At 37.2% G+C, this 20,120-nt stretch overlaps 1 protein-coding gene across 2 annotated transcripts in view; it reads left to right on the top strand.

Annotated features, from left to right (window-relative positions):
- The window catches only part of LOC121313641 (cyclic AMP-responsive element-binding protein 5-like), a 117,443-nt gene that overhangs the window by 27,558 nt on the left and 69,765 nt on the right, over nt 1-20,120 (top strand). For both annotated transcript variants that reach the window (XM_041246379.1, XM_041246380.1), the window contains exons 4-5: nt 1,572-1,693; nt 4,325-4,482. In XM_041246379.1, coding sequence (XP_041102313.1) covers nt 1,572-1,693; nt 4,325-4,482 — 280 coding nt within the window. The remainder of the gene's footprint in view (nt 1-1,571; nt 1,694-4,324; nt 4,483-20,120) is intronic.

A 20,120-nucleotide genomic window follows, 5' to 3' on the forward strand; every position in this document is an offset into this window, starting at 1 on the left:
ATTTTAAGGCAAAACCAAATTAAAGGGGCACAGCTGACATTGTGGGGGTCACAATCCCTCCTATATTGTTGTATCAAAAGTGACTTACACCAGAAGGTATCGTTTTCACGGGCCTCCAGTTCAACGTCTCTGCTTGTATGCATTAAAAGTGTTTTCATTGCCACTTCTGAATCTCGGGTCTTAAGTAATACATATTTCTGACATCTCTGCACTTGTAATGAGGAATGCTCTGGGGGAAAGCCTGCACAGGCTTGTCTCTGTTCATTCTACATGACTGACAGCCAATGGACACATGAAGATACACTTTGCTTTAATAAGCAGATCTTTCCTGAATCTGAAACTTTATATTGCCCCAAGGATAGTGTTGTTTAGAGGGTGATGGGGACTTAGCTGGTGTTAGAATGGTAACCACTCAGTGACTGAGTGTTGGGCCTATGTGATACCATGTAAATGTGTGTATCCATGGCACAGATTGTCTTTCGTGTTTGCTTTTCTCAAACTTGAATACTCTGTTCAGTATGATTCATGTCTTGCACTAGGCTTTCACTGGGGTCTGGTTTGGCTAGTAAAATTATTGTGGTGATCTCTACCTGTGTGATTTAGGTTTATGGTAGGGCAGAGTTGAAATGCAATGTGGGGTCTGGGTCTGGGTCGGGCTCTGGGTCGGGGTCTGGTTCTGGGTCGGGGTTGGGGTCTGGGTCTGGGTCGCGGTCTGGGTTGGGGTCGGGGTCTGGGTCGGGGTCTGGGTCTGGGTCGCGGTCTGGGTTGGGGTCGGGGTCTGGGTCGGGGTCTGGGTCTGGGTCGCGGTCTAGGTTGGGGTCGGGGTCTGGGTCACACATCTTCACTGAACTGTCTCTAACAGACTCTCACCCAATAAACACTCCTTTGTTCCCTTTTCATACCATGTGGCTAGGAGCTTAATTGATTCCATCAATTGTCCAGTCACCACCTGGCCACATTCCACACTTTTCCATTCAAACTTCAATCACTGAATTATTCCAAGAATCAAACAATTAAACAATTAAACAATGCCCTGGTGCTGTGCAAAGGTGGCCATCTTGTTTCCAGCTTCCTTCACAAAACTCACACGCGTGTGCACGTCCATGTGCAGAGCCTCTGCTCTGTCACACTTGGTAACAAGCAATATATTCTGGTGTAGGTACTATAACACCATGGTAAAATGTGAAAGTGATGTTAATTCAGTATTAACATATTCTTTTGTGAATGTGGGGGGTGGGGGTGGGGGGGGGGGGTTGGGGCGTTTTTTTTACTAATATGAGTAATAAGGTGGCCATCTGGTTCCTCACATTATTATTCGGGGGGTCGTATCACAATTGGTTTGGGATAACAGCAGGAGGGGGTTTTTTCCTAAATAAAATGTCATAATGTTAACAAAACCATTTCTTCTTAAATGACAGGGTGATTGGGGGGGGGGGTAGTAGGGGGCGTAATATAGTGTTATTATTGTGGCCAGGAGGGGTTTTGTTTCCTAATGCATTGAACAACACACCAGCTTCTTAAATGACAGATGTAGACAGCAGGTTTATTAAATTATTATCAACTCATTCCAGACCAGACACCTACGCCGACACGCTTTCTGAAGAATTGTGAAGAAGTGGGGATCTTCAATGAACTGGACTGCTCCATTGAGCAGGAGTTCAGAAAGGCACAGGAAGAGGAGGACAATAAAAGGGTAGGTAACTGGAAATACTGTAAATGATTACAATGATATCAGCACAGAGTAAGATACAGAAGATACATGGCATACCACAAAGGAATAGCGTTCACCTTCTGCCTTATCATTGTCAGTCTGATTAGTTAATGGTTAATGTTTCAGGGGCAGTTTAGTTTTGACAGTGATATACCACCACCCCAAAAATAAACAGTTAAAGCTTATGAGGGACAGTAGACCGACATGAGTAACTGATGTAGGTGTAAATAAATTATTTATATATAGGCTAAACAGCACCAGTAGTCAGAGAGTGAGACGGACCCTGTAACCAGACCTGACCCTGGTAAGCAACACTGAGGGATCAGGTTCTACAGCTTCACCTACAGTCAACGGGTTTTAGGTTTGCACTGAGCTGAGCATTAAGTATCTAAAACACTTGCCGTGGTTTATATTTGCTCCGTGTTCACCGCCGGTGTCACTGGATACCGGATGCTGGTGAACTGCAGCAGCATCACAGCAGCGTTTAGAACGTACCTGGACGTTATTTGAATTGAGACTGCTTACCTGAGAAATGCACTTTCCAGCTGAAATGCAACTTAACCCTATGGACAGATGAATGAGACAGAGAAAGATATCTCCTGTCAGAGACATTGTCCATCACATAGTGCTGTGGCTGGCTCTGATGGGGAAAAAAAAGATTATTAAAGTAAATTAACACAGGTTGAAATGGTCTGATGTCTTAATAGTGTTCACAGCACTCATTCTCCTTTTTCATGTGTTGGAAGAAAAGGGGGACCAGATGCAATGCTGCTGATGCTAATAAGATGTGAGAAATAGATTTCAAAAGTTTGGTTAGCACGCTTTTAAGGCACAACGCCTGTAACAAGTCTTCTGTGTCTCTGTTATTATACTTTTGTGTGTGGTGAGCAGCAGACTTGCAAGCAGTGACTTGTAATTGCTAGGTTGTAGAGCAATGCCTGGCCAAACATAACAGTCTATTCAAACAACACAGGCTACATTTAGTTTGACTAGACACACTGCTAGATAACCTGTTGTTGCAGGTGTAAGGGCTACACCTCTCCGACAGTCTAAATCTATATCTAGATCTGTTAGTCTTACTCTGATTGAAGTGACCCCATACTAGAAAACATGACCCTCAATCCAACCGATTCAAAAGTCCTTAAGAGTGAGACAAACCAACAAACACATGTTACTGTCAGCTTTAACTGTCTTTGTACACATTGTTAAAACCAGTTATTTTAAAATCGTAGCACTTGTTAGTAAGATATCTGGTACATTGCAGTCCATTTGCTGTTACTGTGACGAAGGGGGGCATTTACACCTATTAAAAATGTATTGAAAAAGATACATTTTAGCCATCATTTCTGGTGCATTTTACCTGTCCAGACACTGTAACTGGCCATAGTTTTAGTTTGTGTACTACAGGAAAGCAGAAGGGTTTTGAAACTGCTGCTTGAGTTTCACCTTTTCTTACTCTGCGATCTGTACTGCACTTGCAGAGAGCACAGGTGGACAGTTAGCATCAGTAGACCTGTAAGGAATGTTACTGCTGAAGTCTTTGAGGCCTTGACTGGGGCTATCGACATTTCGTATGATTATTTACTGTTGAGTGCTGCTGGTAGACAGGAAATATCAGGGGCCTGCTGTTCATAACCCTTTTATCTCACTTAATGCTTATGACTAAACAATACCAGGGCCTGAAGCCTGATATCTTACAGAACTCAAGAGTTTGGAGCTTGTGGGAACCCCCTAGAGTCAAAAGGATCAAATGAAGTAAACCACAGCTGTAAGAGCACATACTGAATAAGAGGCCCTTCACTGAGAACCAGTTAACTTTTAATACCAGCTATTTGTATTTATGAATAGTAATTCAAATTTGTGAGAAAAAAAAAAGTTCATTCATTGAGCATGCTTGTGGTAAATACAATTGTCTTTATCAAATTAATGTATTCTTTCAATGTAATTATTAAGTTGAACATGTTAGTTAAATAAATAAATAAATAAATAATGCAAGATAAATACAAACCATGTGATTACTATCATGCATTCACATTCACCATTTCAAAGTGGAAAGATTAATTATATTCAGTGTGTAGTGTGGATAGATAGAAGTCAGGCAAGGTGAGTTTTAGACATGACTGTACTAATGTTTCAGCATTATTACAAGTGTCCAGTTGAGAGACCCCTCCAATTGACACTAACAGAATTGTTAAGACCCTTCTTAGGCTAAAATTGAGAGGGGAAACAGGAGAAGAACAGTGTGCCATTGTACAGTAGCTGCTTCACTGACTTACCGTAGGTAACATTTCACAAATACTTTCCACATTCTGTGCTGCCACTCCTCAGACATTGATGGTGGAACAGAAAACACATACAGGGAATATACAAATGCATGCTATAGGGGCCCCATGGGTAACCATGTGCTGTAGGGGCACCATGGGTAACCATGACAGGGCGGATACAATGTAGCAACTCCACTTCCACTGCTCTGAAGTGATATTTCAACATTCGTCAGTGATGACATCCTTTAATTACTTAATTAATTCATAAACTTTTTTTATATTTTGTGATGGGCTCATTTGTAATCACTGAATTGTGTCCTTCGTGTTCTTGGTTTTTCTGCTTTTCTAGAACATTTCGATGCACAGCTCAGCAGGACCATCCTCGCACCAGCCCCCCCACACAAGGATGACAAACCACGACACCAGCATTGTGATTCAGCAAGCCATGCCATCCCCACAGTCCAGTTCGGTCATCACACAAGCACCTTCGACAAACAGACAGATCGGGTAAGAGGCGTCAGCCCTGGTTTGCTAAGATTTCAAGGTTTAAAGACAGTTGCCAGGAGGATCCTCCTAAAGTACAAGTGATAGTGCCTTGCATGGGGCAGTCTGAAGGGTGATAGGTTGCTTTTACTTTGTGATGTCACTAGGTTGCAGGTGCACCAAGATGTAATTCACAGGTTGCAAGTGCAGCCCCACATCTAGATTACTGCGATATACATTTCCCTGAGTTTAAAACATCTTTATGTTTTGTTCGTTTAGAGTCAAATGAGGATGTTTTTTTAGCTGATGGCCATTTTATTTCTACAGCACAAAGCATGTGAAAAATAGTATTGACTTTCATACAGGTGTTAATATTTGTGTCTACCTATAGTATGGCTCTCTAATTCTTTTTTATCATCCCATTTGAGTCTGACATGTAGCTGTTTAAAATCAACAACTGACTTTCTAAAAGTGTGTTTCTTGCTTGATATGAATGTATGCAATACACCTGCATTTCTAACTAGGATTTGGTGCCACTTGGTGGCATAGGAGCATAGGAGAAGTACGTACTAGTATGTGTAAAGTTCTCACTGCAAAAGAATCCCTCTGCTTTTTTGTTTTTTTACTAGAAAGGGCTGGAGTGTCTCCCCAGGGTAGTTTTCTTTTCTTTTATAAGAAGGGTTTTACAAAAATCATAACGTTGACCTCTTACTTTTTGGCAGGTTCATAAACTTTATTTAAACAGGAAGCTGTTATAACCAAAGCCTTTCTTACAAGTTAGTCCTGGCAATGCGTTCTTTGTGCAGTTCTTCTTACAGACTGGGCTCCTTTTTTATTCTATATGTTTGCCTTGCTTCACATGTCTTAGAATGACCTTCAAACAAGAGGGGAGAATCATTGGCTTTGTAATAAATAGCCTGTCAGTCTGGAAAAGAGATAACCTTGTAACACTTCTTGTCTGGGCCAGTCAAAGAAACAGAATCATTGGAAGAAATCTCCTTTAAGATTTAAAAACTGAAATAAACTGCCACAGGATTACAGCCTCATTAATAGAATTTGGTTAATGGGGGAATGTGTTATCTTTTGTTACTGGAAGACAGCACTGACATGTACCAGCAAGGGCTCACTTACTGATACTGGGAGCAGGATTCTGCCTTAGGCACTCTTTATCTACCACACACTTTTACAGCCTGTAATTATGAGAAGAGTTCAAGTCTTTTTTATTTTCTTTTTAAGTATTGGTTAAAGTTGTTTAGAGACAGTGAATTATACAGTTGTAGATCTAGTGTCAGTGTGACTGCCTCAGCCTTTGGGAGATGTTAAGCCTCCTCTTATAGTCATTTCAGTCAGAATGCTGCTGTTCCTGTCTTGTTTTAAAAGAAAATGGGAGTCGAATGGCGTAAAGGGCTAGGGGCTTACACTAAGTCAGTGTCTAATTTGAAAATCAAAACCAGGGTCTCTGATTATCCTAGGCCTCAGCTTTAGCTAGGAAACGCTGCCTTTTAATGTGTAAATGAAATACTATACAAATCCCACTTTCAAACTGTGACCAGGTCAATAGGCCCAAACAGTAAATAAATGATTGCTTCTCCTATTTGAGCATAACGTACAAATGCAATGATGTGGTCTAATAATAAGCTGGGGGTATTGTGATCTTGAATTGGAACAAAGTACTGTGAACTATTAAATCCTGTGTTCAAAACACAGCTCAGCTACCTGCTCAATGTGTAATCTTGACCCCTTTGTGCCTCTTCCATGAAAAAGACTGAATGAATGCTGGGGTAAAAAAAAAAAAAAATCTGTTATTCATAATACCACCCAGAATCCGAGTCAACAATCATCACTACTTATTCATTAGTAAAGTCCACAAGAAAGGATGTTTACTTAGTCCTCCTGGATATTAAAGACAACCTGTCGCTATCGGAATCAGATAGATTATGCAGCTACAAGAGAAACACATTTTTAATTCTGATGTGAACAATTCAAATTGTGTTGCTGTTCCTGGAATTGTATTGTATGTAGCCCAGCCAGGTTCTTCCCTGCAGGCCTGTTAGATTAGCCCTGCTAGGTACTGCACAGGGCCTACTTTCTTTTTTTGCAGGTCAATACATGGGTAAGCAGGCTTTACTGGTGTCAATTATATCAGTTATCTGTGATCATACCAGTATTTTTCTGAAGGCTGTCAGGTCAGACTAATGTCAGGTGCATATGGTAGTGTTCTGTGATGGTGTACATTAGTTTGAGTTTGGATTTCCTTTAAAGAAAAACCTTCAAAATGTCTATAAAAAAATATGAGCTCAATTACAATATATGTTCACCAGGTGGTGCTAAATGCTGAGTAACAATCCCATTGAAGTTAAAGATAAGATATAACGCTTTAACAAAATGGCATGTTTACCAATATTTCGACAAATTAGGTAATAAAATCTGAGAATTAAATTGTTTTCCTGGACAGGAAATGCTAGAAAGAGGAATATGTATTGTGTATGTTTTTAATTTTGTTTTTCATCATAAAAAATGTCAAAACTGCCGTTGTTACTGTCTATTAATTTGGCTAATGTTTTTCAGACCCTTGATAGTAAATCAAGGTTAGCCAGATCATGGCACAAAACTCTTTCCCTGCGCAATAATATTAATGTTTCCGCTGCTTTAAAGTGAGCTGCCAGTTAGCTAAGGGACAGCTCAATGAGTCACGAAGGGAAGACGAGTTTCCTGAAAAACATGGCAACAATTCTTGTTTTGAAATCCACAATCAATGTATATAATGTGTTTTAGGTAGTAAAAAAAAACACCTTTTTAAACATTATTTTCCCCACATTTGCAGTAGGGTAATGAAACTTTTTTTTCTTAATTAAGTATCCCTGTGAAGTTTGTAAATCTGCCTCGTCTGTCGCAGCTAATATTTCATAAACCATTTCAGGTGGCAATTTCATATTATAATAATAATAATCTTTATATAGAGCCTTTCATAGTGGACCAATGTCACAAAGCACTTTACAAGATACAAGACTAGGGTGTGTGAACTATGCATCAGTTGCAGAGTCACTTTCAAGAACGTCTCACCCAAAAGACAGAGCACAGGGAGATTAAATGACTTGCTCAGGGTCACACAATGAGTCAGTGGCTGAGCTGCGATTTGAACCAGAGACCTCCTGGTTACAAGCCCATTTCTTTAATCACTGGATCACACAGCCCCCAATAGTTCAGTTTCTTCATCTTAATATTACATTTGAATGGTATGGAAGCATCTACTATGTTTATTATTATTGACTCCTAGCATAATGCTATCAATTTAATGGTGGCTGCCATAAAATCGTTTATCTTCAGCAGGATTTTTTAAACAATTTCACACACTATTCTGGAGAAACAGATAACAGTAATTGATGTTTGCAGCTAAGCAACAGTATATCTTATATAAACTGTTCCCACTCCAGTAGAGTAATACTGTCTGAGCCTGACAGTTGCGAATATTTAAAAACTTCACTTTTGACACCAACCAGTATTCTTTCAGAGCTAACTACCACCTCTTGTGGTTACAATTCAAAAAGTGAATGACTTTTAGATGACTTGCTTAGCAGTGCAATGTTTCCTTGATTTAAAAGGAAGGAGGGTTTTGATTTAGTTATGCAGGAAATCTGCACCGGTGTAATTCAACATCTAATACAATGATTATCAAAGGGATGTGTGTGGGATGCAAGTAATACATACACATGCCAGAAAAGGGAAATTAAATCGTTAAAATCAACAAGTTGCCTCTTTGGACCATCACAAAATATCCGTGGACAGAGCAGAACAGTTACAGGCGAAGCCTACAATCCAGATTACTAAATAACTAATATGTGATCCACGGGTACTTTCTCAAAAAGGCCATCAATTCTGCATGCATTGTCTTCTTTACACCGAAATGAACAGTATATTGGAGACATGTAATACAGATGCCTATCATTACTTTCGCTAGGTACTATATGCTTCTACTAAGCACATTCTTTTCTCACAGATGTTCGTGTCACTTGTAAGAAATTATAAAGGAGCAGGGCCTATATACTTGGCACAGGGGGGCATTCTGGTGTCTTTGGGCTGTGGCAGTATTCACAAACCAGTCAAGTCTAAAATACTATACATGTGCAACGTTAATGGAGTACAGTCGTTTGACCAACAAGCTTCGAAAGGGTGGGTTATTCCTCGTGAGTGGAATAAACACACCACTCCATGAATGCTCAGCGAGGATTCTGTTTAAATAACATGTAGAATTGTTCCAACTTAAATTAAAGAGGTGAATTTTCCTTAAACAAGCTCCTTATGAGCTTAATAACGGGATGGAACAGTGGGATTCGGCCAGTTGTACTGTCCTTGGGTTTTAATGAATGTAATAGGGGTCCAATAGGAGACCAGGAAAACGTATTCAATCCCAGAACTATAATTATAACTCTCAAAGCTTGGTAAATATATACGTGCCATTGTATGTTGTATATAGGAGTACAGAACTTGTATTACCTTATTTTATTTGCAGAACACTACCTCATGCTGTACATATACACACATATTCAAACACACATGCACTTGAATATCCTCACTAGACCCTTTTTTTTACTTTTTGCAAAGAGCTCCAATATGACAGTGACCTCTAAGTACAGTGCTTCAGAATGAATAATATTGTTTTTAGCACCTTTTGAGGCAGCTGTTTATTTTGATCTAAAAACCTTTGTGCACATTGGATCATGCCTACAGCTATTATGCTGCAGGTCTGCAAATGCAAAGTTAAAATTAGTCGGGCTTCGACATCAGCCTCCAGCCCAGGCGACGAAGAACCAGGGCGCTTTCCAAATCCAGTAGAGGTTTGTAATGCACCAGGAATCTCTTCCACCGACACAACACTGATTACAGAGGCTACATGTCAACATTGTTCAGGGTGGCTCCTGGACAGGATCCAACAATGTGTAATGCACTGGCTTTTTATTCTGGCTGCTTTCTGCATGCTGTAACTCACCCTGTCAACTACTGTGTGCTGTTTCTGTGGACTGTCTAATACATCTTGTAGGTTTTTAAAAAGGCAGTGTACTTATTTCATTCTGCAGGTTAGCTATTACACTGTTCCAATTTGATAACAGAATTTCTTCTTCTTCTTCTTCTTCTTCTTCTTCTTCTTCTTCTTCTTCTTCTTCTTCTTCTTCTTCTTCTTCATCACCAGGTTTAAGAAATCCACAAAAGAAACCTTAAACTGCAAAGACAATAATACACATAACCCAGCTATTATAATATATATCAACTTAATAATGTTAACAAAAAAATCCCTTGTCATGATTAAGGCTCTTGTCTGTAAGTACTTAGGGACTCTTCCTGCACAGTTTTGAACTTGACATCAAAGTGGCCACATGTATGTATTTTTGTGTTTAACTGAAATACTGTCCTTGGCTCAGTACATTATTGTTTATTGTTTACTGACAATGGTTTTCCAGTGTAGTGATTAATCAAATGCATTATTTAATTGTTTGACTAGTGGCTTGTTTTCATCTTTTAAAACCTTCTATTGTAGCACAGTAGTTCATGTTAGATTTCAAAATGTCACATTTTTCAATTTTTGTCAGTTTTTCGTGAAGTATATACAAAACTACAAAGTGGTATGTGATTCAATATGTTAACTTAACATTATTCAACAGGTTTCGTTCGACTTTGTGACTCAAAATTAGTTAATTCTTTTGGCCATAGCTGTAGTATTGCAAGTTTCAAAAAAAAAAATATTAATATAAATACATTGTGCATACACCCCTGATCATAAAACCAAATCAAGAAAAAGAGGCATTTTGGGAAGAAAAAAAAAAGCCCTATAGCACAGTGATTAATAGCCTAATCCTACAAGCAAGGAGCATCAGACTTCAGACTCTTCCATTCCTGATTCCTGCATTCTTAGTTTTAACATCATATTCCTACAAAAAACATCACTTCATGACATTCAGTTTTTAGATATTACATGGGATGGGATGATAGCTTGGGGTACATTATAAGCTGGTGAAAAATAGCTCATGTTTTTTTTTTTTTTCAATGAATATAAATTCAGTCTGAAGATTTGACACCATCTAAAACCTTTTTGCCAGTTTTATATAATCTAGTATCCTGAATTTAACATCCTACAATACAAAGTTAAGAACAGGAACATTGCTTTAACTTACCCATAAATACAAATAATAATGTGTTCCTGCAACTTGTGATTCACACATTTTCATGGCATGTTCTGACATCCAAAAGGGACACCAGATTGGCCAGTAATCCCATTGTTTGCACTTTTTCTTTTTTTCTTGATGATACATTTTTTTTTTTTTTTTTAGTAAATTCAATACGATGCACTGTATGAAGATCACAAGACACTTTCTTTGCTACGTACTGTTTATTGAACAGGTTTGTGGCTGGTAATCCATTAAAAGTGGCTTTCTGAAGCTTGTTTATTTTAAGTCTCCAACATGACTTGTTTCTGTGAAATCTTAAGAACATAAGTCTAGTTCGGTGACATAGCCCCTCAGTTAGGCTCTCATGGGAAGCACATTGACAGAAACCAGTATTAAGTTCATGCATTAAAACAAAAAAAACAAAAAAATCTGCTCTTTGGAGATTTCAATTTCATGGCTATCATTCTCATACAAAGCAAAGGGGTGTCCAAATGATTGTAATGCTTTGTGCTTTGGAATTATAAACATATGTTCCTGAGGTTTGTCAGAGTTAAATAAGTCAGACATAGTTAGACAAACAAGTCAGGCAGAGCACGCTGAGCGCACTGTACCTCAGCCCTTTTGGTGTAAAATTTTCTCTTGGCTAAAAACATGAATATGCTTAAAATGCATTGACTTTAGTGAAAACTGCAGCTGCAAGTCTAAGATACGTTATGTGCAGCTCATTATAGGAATTGACCCATTATTGGTTTCTATCTACAATATACAGCTGTGGCCAACAGTTTCACAGAACCTAGAATTTTAGGATTGAGACGTAATTCAAACGGAAAAAAATAAAATGCACAATTTGTTAGTTCTATAGGGTGATGCAAAACTTTTGGCTATAGCTGTATAATCATATAACAGTAAAATATTTGATAATTAAAGGGTTCATGTTTTTGGTGCAGATTTAAATTAATATGCTGCTATACATGTTACTGTTATTATTCCACAGAACACTTTTATTAGATAATTAATAGATAGATGTTACTGTTCCATAATTCTTGTAATTTCTATTATTGCTAGCATACAGTTTGTCAATGTCATTTGTATTTTGCTTCTTTTTTTATGCGTTTCAGATTGTGCATTATTGTCCTTGAGCATCACTAGTTCCCTTTTCTTCATTCTTCACTGACAGACCATTAATACACTGAGATCACTGTTGTGAGTGGAACTGGTGACTGTGCTGGAGCTCGCCTGCGCATTGTTAGTTAGGGCACTTTCACACCTAGTTCGTTGGACCCTTTGATGCAGATTGAAGTGTGGTTCGGTTCGCTTGGAGTGATAAGTGATACGTCTGAGAACCACGTAATTGCACCAGGATGCGTATCAAACCAAGTGAACTGAGATAACTTGAAATGGTGGTCTCATTTCGCTTTGAAGGGGACTCTGTACACTCTTTCAACGTTTTGCAATGTGAAACCAAACATATTCCAGTTAACTTGGAAACAAACTGCTCAACAACTAAGCAAATCGTGGAAGTGACATACTTCAGCAAGCACCAAGGAACGTTTTTCTCTATGTTGCACATACGCAACGCAAAAAACACACACATACGCACCAGACTAGAACACCATAATGTCACATGTACACAAAAGCACATCACAAAAAAATTACTATGGGGCTGATTTACTAACTGGTGCAACACAGGGCTATTCAATGAAATTACGCTAATAGTATTTGGGATTTAATTACAAATACAGTAAGCGTGTTCTTAAAGTATAATAGCAAAACTGTCACAAGCAAAGAAAAGTATGAAATGACAATTAAATAATAACTCAGCACATGTATTCCATCTGGCTTTATTATTATTGTGCCATATTATTAGTGTATCTCACCACACAGTCACATGTACAACATTTACAACAAGCTGTTATTATTATTATTATTATTATTATTATTATTATTATTATTATTATTATTATTATTATTATTATCAATTCTCAATAACAGCTGACTAGGAAGTTGGTTGAATGTACAAATACTCCTGTTTCATAATCATGATTGTCTCTGGCATTTCCTACAAAAGAACAGTGCTTTTCTGACAAATACTCTTTCAGCATGTTCTGTTTCTTCGGCAATGATTTTACTTTTTTGCCACCAAATAAACCAAAATAACACAGACAACAGCACAACCACATCAATTAAATTATTCCCATATAGGGCATGATGGAAAAAGTTTTTACAGAGAGAACCTCCACTCTAGTCAGCAAGCGAGCCAAGTGTGTTTGGAAAGTGCAACGTGAAACCACAAGAACTCTACTCTGGATGAAGCTGCAAGTAAACCAAACCTACCGATTTGATTGCAGTTTAAAAGAAACTCAAGTTTGCCTGGATTTTTCTGGTGTGAAACGAACCTAAGCAAACTTGAAAAGAACTAGTTTGTAAGTGAACCACGATTCAAATCACTTGCAAGTGAACTAGGTATAAAAGTGCCCTTAGTAAAGTCCTGATCTGAGAGGATGGAACACAGACAGCTCTTATGTTTACATGTTACCGTTTATTTGTTCAGTTTTAAGTTCAAGTGAGTCTGTTATTTATGATATTAAATAGACCACAATCACCACCCACCAGAGAAATGTGTAAGCGCTACAGAAGACAAACTGAGACAGTGGTGGCGATTCAAGCCCAGGGGACATTATAACAATAAACAGAGACCAGTGCATTCAGCGCACATGTGTTACAATGGACAGACTGGAGAGGCTCGTAACAAACTCGACCTCTCCAGGACTGTATGACTAACAATGACAGCAGGCGTCTGGCTCAGTAAATGCTTCATTTTTTCATGTTTTACTTTAAATACAATTGAAAACAGCAGTGATTTAGATAACAAAGACATTGAAACAGCGCATTGACTTACCTTAACTTTTATCTTAAGTAGGGGTTTTTAGTTCCAGCCTGTTCAAACCCCTTAGTACTCATGCAAGTATATGAGTCATCATTGTTGTGGGCAAGATTGCGTACAGTATACGAAAATCAAAGTGGCAGGGAATATTTGATTCCAGAACACCACAAATAAAAAACTTTTCTTATACTATCAGACTGGGTTTACTTACTATGAACAGAAATCAAAGTTTGAAGGTTGGGGGGGGGGGGGTTAAATACTTTTTGCATGGAGCTTTGCACGCCAGATATCCCCCCACCCAAAGAATGTAAAAATCCTAAAACTGTACTGCCACTGATGTTTAGAAATCAAATTGCATTAAGCTGTGGACTGATAGCAACTTTGAAGTCAGAGTGCAGAAAAAGTTTAAGCTGCCTCTTAGTGTTCTAATTAAAGCAGCATGCAAAACGAGCATTCTAATTAAAGCAGCATGCAAAACGAGCATTCTAATTAAAGCAGCATGCAAAACACTATCATCCTCAAATAAGGTACACTTTATGGTATAATATATATATATATATATATATATATATATATATATATATATATATATATATATATATATATATATATATATATATATATGAAGATAATAGCATTAGGCTAGCTCTACCACAAGACCACAAATGAAGTGTAATACAAAACTATCAGTAGGGCCTTCCTGCCGCTTATTTCTAGCAGCTGTTGGGACATTTACTTAGAAATGTTTCAAAAGGAAACAAACTAAAATGATTGTCAACATTCAGTTCTTGTACACTGATTCCATCTTTACTAAAATGTAGGTTTTTTTGTTGTTGTTTTCTCATACACACTACTTGCTACTATATAATTTTCCAACAGTTTCAGGAAAATAAAATAAATGTAAAATATAATAAACTAAATAAAGGAGTACAGATTGGAAGCTAGTAAAAGGCTGGGTTGCTCAGGAGATCTGAAAAGGAAACAAAAACTGTCTTGCTGCAATTTTAGTTTTAGAGAACACTGTGGTTTATGTTTGGAATTGCGCCCTCTGAGCTACTGCCCGTCTTTTGTGGTCAGAGCAAAAATCAAAAGTGTCTCTGCCATTGAGAATCCTCTTCTGATATTTGTACAGTGCATGCTGTTAAACACCTGGAAACCCTTTTCAGTGAATGTAAAATAAAAACACATCTAACATTAGCAAACTTGTCCTCCATGTTTTGCAGATTTGACAACAGGCTGATTGAATTAATGTTTGTGAACATGCCTTTTCCATAGCACTGGTGTATGTGTTGCTTTCTGGATAATGGGGTTTTAGCAGACACACATATTACCCTTTAACAGTGCTGTGGTCTGACCCATTCAACTAATTCAGAGTTTTTGAGTTCTTGATTTCTAGCCAGTGTTTCCCACAACTCCCGCATCAAGCGCTAACTGTGCCACAAAACAACCCACAAAGCCTGGAGTTCCAGACTCTAAGTGATATACTAAAAAGAGATTTTAAGTAAAAGGTTAGTTTTAGTAGTGATTGTACAGATTTCTACTAATGTGTAGGAGACAACTTTGGGTGAGGAAATATAACCTTGTTTTCCTTTTTTAATGTGGAGTTCATTGGATCCGGAAGTACCTAGCCTTAAGATTTCGGTTGTATTATACTTAGTGAAGTTCCTTAATCAGTAGACCCTGTACAGCCAGGCATTGTTAACACACACACACCTCTTGTTGGTTTTAAGTCAGTGTTGTAAATATCTCTTCATCTATTGTTAAACATATATATGGATTCTGATATAAAATGTTGGATTATTTGCCCCATTTACAGTTAGTGTCCTTTATTTGTTGAGCTGTAGCCCACAATAGCCCATGTTAGCACACTGTCTGTCTACAAATTCTGTCTACATCTTATACTTCTGTAAACCCACACTAAACGATAAGGTTGACCTCAATCAGGCCAACATTTACAAATGTAAGTTCAATTAGTTAATGAGTTTGAGAATCAGAAGAGAATGCTTAATTAGTTGATTTACAGGCACATGTCATTCTTTTTTTTTTTTACTGTTATAGATCAAGTGTTTAAGAATCAGATTTGTGAAAACCTAAAATATAGTAGTTCATAAAAAATAGTTTAAGAATTAAGCAGGATAGATGGCATGGAGGCCGTTGGAGAATATTCCAAAAGCAATAGAGACACAATAGACAACTTGAAATTATTTAAATATGAATTATTCACAAACCAGACAGCAACATGGTAAAATGTAGCTTCTGAAAATTCTCACTGGAGAGCAAATTCAATTCTGATCCAGTGATTCGTAAAAGAGCCTCTTGTTCCTTGGAGGTACTGATCATATTCACTCTCCTTGCCTAGTTTATGCAGAGTGACACATTCAGAGTCCAAGATATCCTGATGGTGCATGAAGAATACAGAGCTTGCAGGTGCAATGTGAGTTGCATGTACCTCTTCACCACGTTTTCACACCAGTGTCTGTGAATGTAGAAAAGTACCAGGGTAATTCAATAGGTTAAAGCAGGCCATTCGTAACCATAACTGACACACAGTTGTTCTTTTTGTTGTTTTATTTTCATATTAGGACATTTAGATATTTACAGTAGACAGACAATGCATGCCTACAAAAACAAAAACTATTTTGAAAATCCTTTTGCACAAATTGAAGTTCACTATCTGGTCTAGTGTTTTGTTTATAGACTTATGACACTGAAAGTCTAAGCAGCTGCTTGTTTTAATAGGAGCCTGGACAGATATACTTTATGTTGAGGAATAGATACATTGACAGTGAGATGTAGAATAACATTTTTGCAATTAAAATAGGCCTAAGTGCAATGACAGACATAATAAAAAAAATTAAAAAAGCACTAACATTTTATTTGTTGCAATTTACAAGTTGGTTTGTTGGTTCTCAAGGCCTGGTTTTCATCAAGGGCCACTTTAAAAAATAAAATAAAGTATGGGCTCTGCTGAAGACCACTTTAAATACGTTTTCTGTTGTTCCACATTAAGAAGCCACTTTTCAGTGGTGTTTCTTGGGAGCTAATTTTGCACTGCTCCACTTTGCTTCTAAATACTGTTTTCTAAAGGCTTATTTTTAAAATATGATTTAAATAATTAATCTCACATTTCTAAACATGAAATACCTGCTCTCCATTGAGACACAGCAGAGTGGAAGTTATAAAACTTTGCAGCTAACAGCACAGGAGTGTCTGAGTACATTTGAATGGCAGGTCATAAAAACTAGTGAAACAGTGTTCTGTCAAGAGCTGTTAACCAGCTTGCCACCCCTCTTGTGACACATGTTCCTGACAGAATCATAAGAATTATATTTTGTACACGTTCAGAGGTGGTATTTAATGACAGTTCAAGAACTAATTCAGAACAGAAGTTAGGAAGTCTGAACATGCTGAATAAGATTTAGTGGATAAAACAGTGGGGCCAGGCTAAAGACAGTTACTCGATGCTGCTCTAGGCCCAGCGTGCCTTGTTTGACCAAATGGCCTTTTCTTATTCCCAGCATTTCTTGATTGTATTTTTGCACAACCACTTCACTTGAAAGTTAAAATGGGTATTTGTATGGGGGCACAGGAAGTGCACAATTAGTGTGTGTGTGTGTGTGTATATATATATATATATATATATATATATATATATATATATATATATATATATATATATATATATATATAGAGAGAGAGAGAGAGAGAGAGAGAGAGAGAGAGAGAGAGAGAGAGAGAGAGAGAGAAGAGAGATAATAGGTCAGATTGTCTTCGGAAAATCATCATGACATAAAAGTACAATTTCAAAAACATTTTTCAACAGTTTGTCAAAAGTTCATTAATTCACCTTTGACGTTTCAGGATAAATTAAGTAATGTGATTGCACTAATTGTAACATTATTCAAGCGTCGCAAAAATATATATATATATATATATATATATATATATATATATATATATATATATATATATATATATATATATATATATAATTCAAGACATGTTGTTTTAAATCTGTGTCCTCGTTACATTAGGACAAGATTATTCCATGGAATAATAAAATTAGTCTCCTCTTTTTCTCCCTCTAGTTTGGTCGTACCTTTCAGGCAATTTGGGTTTCCATGTAGCTTTCTCTCAGAGAGAAATTCTCCTTCCAAATGCAAATGACCTCATTAATATTAACATACGGGAAGGTAAATTTCTAATTTTCTTTCTGAATTCCAATTTGGCCTTGTTTGACTACTGATATCATGCAGCTTTATTAAACTGAGTTTCAGTTAAGATTTTAGGTTGTATTGAAGAACCTGCCTCATTTGGTCTCTAAATGACTCTAAATCAGCTGGTCTGTAAATTAGCATTCTTGACTATAAGCATAAAGCGTCACTTCATAAAACAACAAAACAAGACTAAACAAGTGATATTAATTGAATATGATTATATTTAACAAACGTTACACTTGAGTGTTGTCCCCAACGCACTCGTGGAAGCCAGTATGTGTGCATATTTAAAACCAGTAGATTTGAAATGCAGTAAAGTCACCCTTTCATTGAGCCATTGTGTTGGAACAGTGCAAAAGGAACTATCACCTGCTCAAAGGAGATTACTGTAACAGAACAATACAGCTCAGCTATAGGTTGGACACAGCATCTGTGCAGGATATTCTTCACCACGTCAATGGATTTTCTTTTGAACGTGCAGGTAGAATTTCATGGCTCTACAAATACATCCCATGTGCATGAGAGAACGTGTTGGATCTGCTTCAGTCGGGGTCAGAGGTTTCACATCTGAGACGTATAAGTCCACAGTTAAATGTTTATGCATGTTTGCCTTTGGACTCAGTTCAGAGAGGAACTTTTGACCTTCTCTGGTGATGTTTTAATCCAAGCCTCACAAACCTTTTTCAGTATGAAGCATCATAGATTGGTCTTTTCTGCAGGTTTTTCTTTTCTTGAGTTTACTAGCTGTACAATTTACATAACATACGGTGAGTTATTGTTAGGGTGTTAAGGCAGCTATGACTCAGATTTTTTACATTTTTTTATTTTAATGGTTTGAAACAAACTCAATCACTGGCTGGCCAGACTGAGTCAGCAGTTAAAATTTACGGTGCTAACCCTCATAAATGTAACATTTCCTCGTGTTATTAAAATGGGAGCTAGATCAGAAAAGTGAAGGGATATATTATAGAATGAATTATTGGAGAAGGCTGAAAGCTCTTACCTCTGTGCTGAATAGTAAATGGCTGCAGATGTCATACACACCTGTGTTAGATGGTAGAAGTACACTGACTGTGATGTGGAAAGCCTCTTGATTGCTTGGAAGTGTCCTTCTGTTTGATATGAAAAGCAAGGTGAAGATCCAGACTGACTAGCCTAGGCCTGTTTGGATTAAGCTAGTTTAAGCTGTTGCCATATATAGTAAGGCCACATAAGTGAATTGGAAACCTTTTTTAGCCATATAAGTTTTCATTTTTAATGTTTAGAACCATTTATTTAGTTGTTGTTTGTTTTTTAGAAGCACTGTACTACAGTAAACGTGATGTAAACGTTAAAGATTAAACAAGAAGAGAAAAAGTATGAAACATCCTTTATTTATTTATTTATTTATTTATTTTATACAGGCCCTCATATCATCTGTACACAATAATTTGAACACTGAATAATTCTATCTGAATATTTATCATTATCATGTACTATAGGCCCTCTGGCTAGAAACAAAATACAGTGCTTTGGTACATCTTCTTTATACGAGATATTGGGACTATGCAGTTAATCTAAACCTCATGAAAGACAAATTAACATCTCACATATGCATAGCTGGTGGTTTGTAACACTTGCAAAATTAAACATTGTTTTCTCACACCCTAAAACAGTGGTCTAGACAGTTTCTATAATTCATGGTTGTATTATGCTGGTGCACTGAGTTTATTTCATTGGGACATTCTGTGTACCAACTTTACTTGTTTTAGTTTTTGCATCTGAAACCAGTGCCTTGTTTTTTGTAAACACTGTAGCGTATTATGATCAGTTTTTAAATGTGTGCTTGAGTTGTTTGTGTATAAAGGATAATACTATGACAATGTAAATGCAGTCAACCGCATCAAACACACTAATAGTTGTCACCTGAAACTGTTATGGTGCAAAACAATATAATTAGAGACTGTTTTCACTGATACATTACCAGATTTGGCAGTTGAGAGAGGTACAGTATAATAGAATCTTAGAAACACGCCTGAACATGACAATACTATTAAAATATATAATTTTGAAAAAAATGCATTAGTGTAAATGTTTTGTTTAGGTAAACATGCTTGTACAGTAATCCCTGTTGTGGGGTTTTGTACTTGCAACATTTAACATTTTTGTAGCATTTATGACAGTAATATACAACCATCTTAAAAATGAAGAAACGTGGTTTTGTGTTCTCATGTTGATTTTTATTGTTCTCTGTGAGTATCTGTAGGACATTTTCTCAATGCCCTGGTACCGAGTGTTGCAGCAGACCAGTTTGCTCCTTTAGTATCTTATTAAAAGCTCTTTGCCACATGTTTGTATTAGCTTTTCTCACATATCCACTTTTCTACCCTATTATAACATGAATCCTTTCATGTCTTATTG

This window comes from Polyodon spathula, chromosome 3, assembly GCF_017654505.1.
Source record: "Polyodon spathula isolate WHYD16114869_AA chromosome 3, ASM1765450v1, whole genome shotgun sequence".
Taxonomy (NCBI): domain Eukaryota; kingdom Metazoa; phylum Chordata; class Actinopteri; order Acipenseriformes; family Polyodontidae; genus Polyodon; species Polyodon spathula.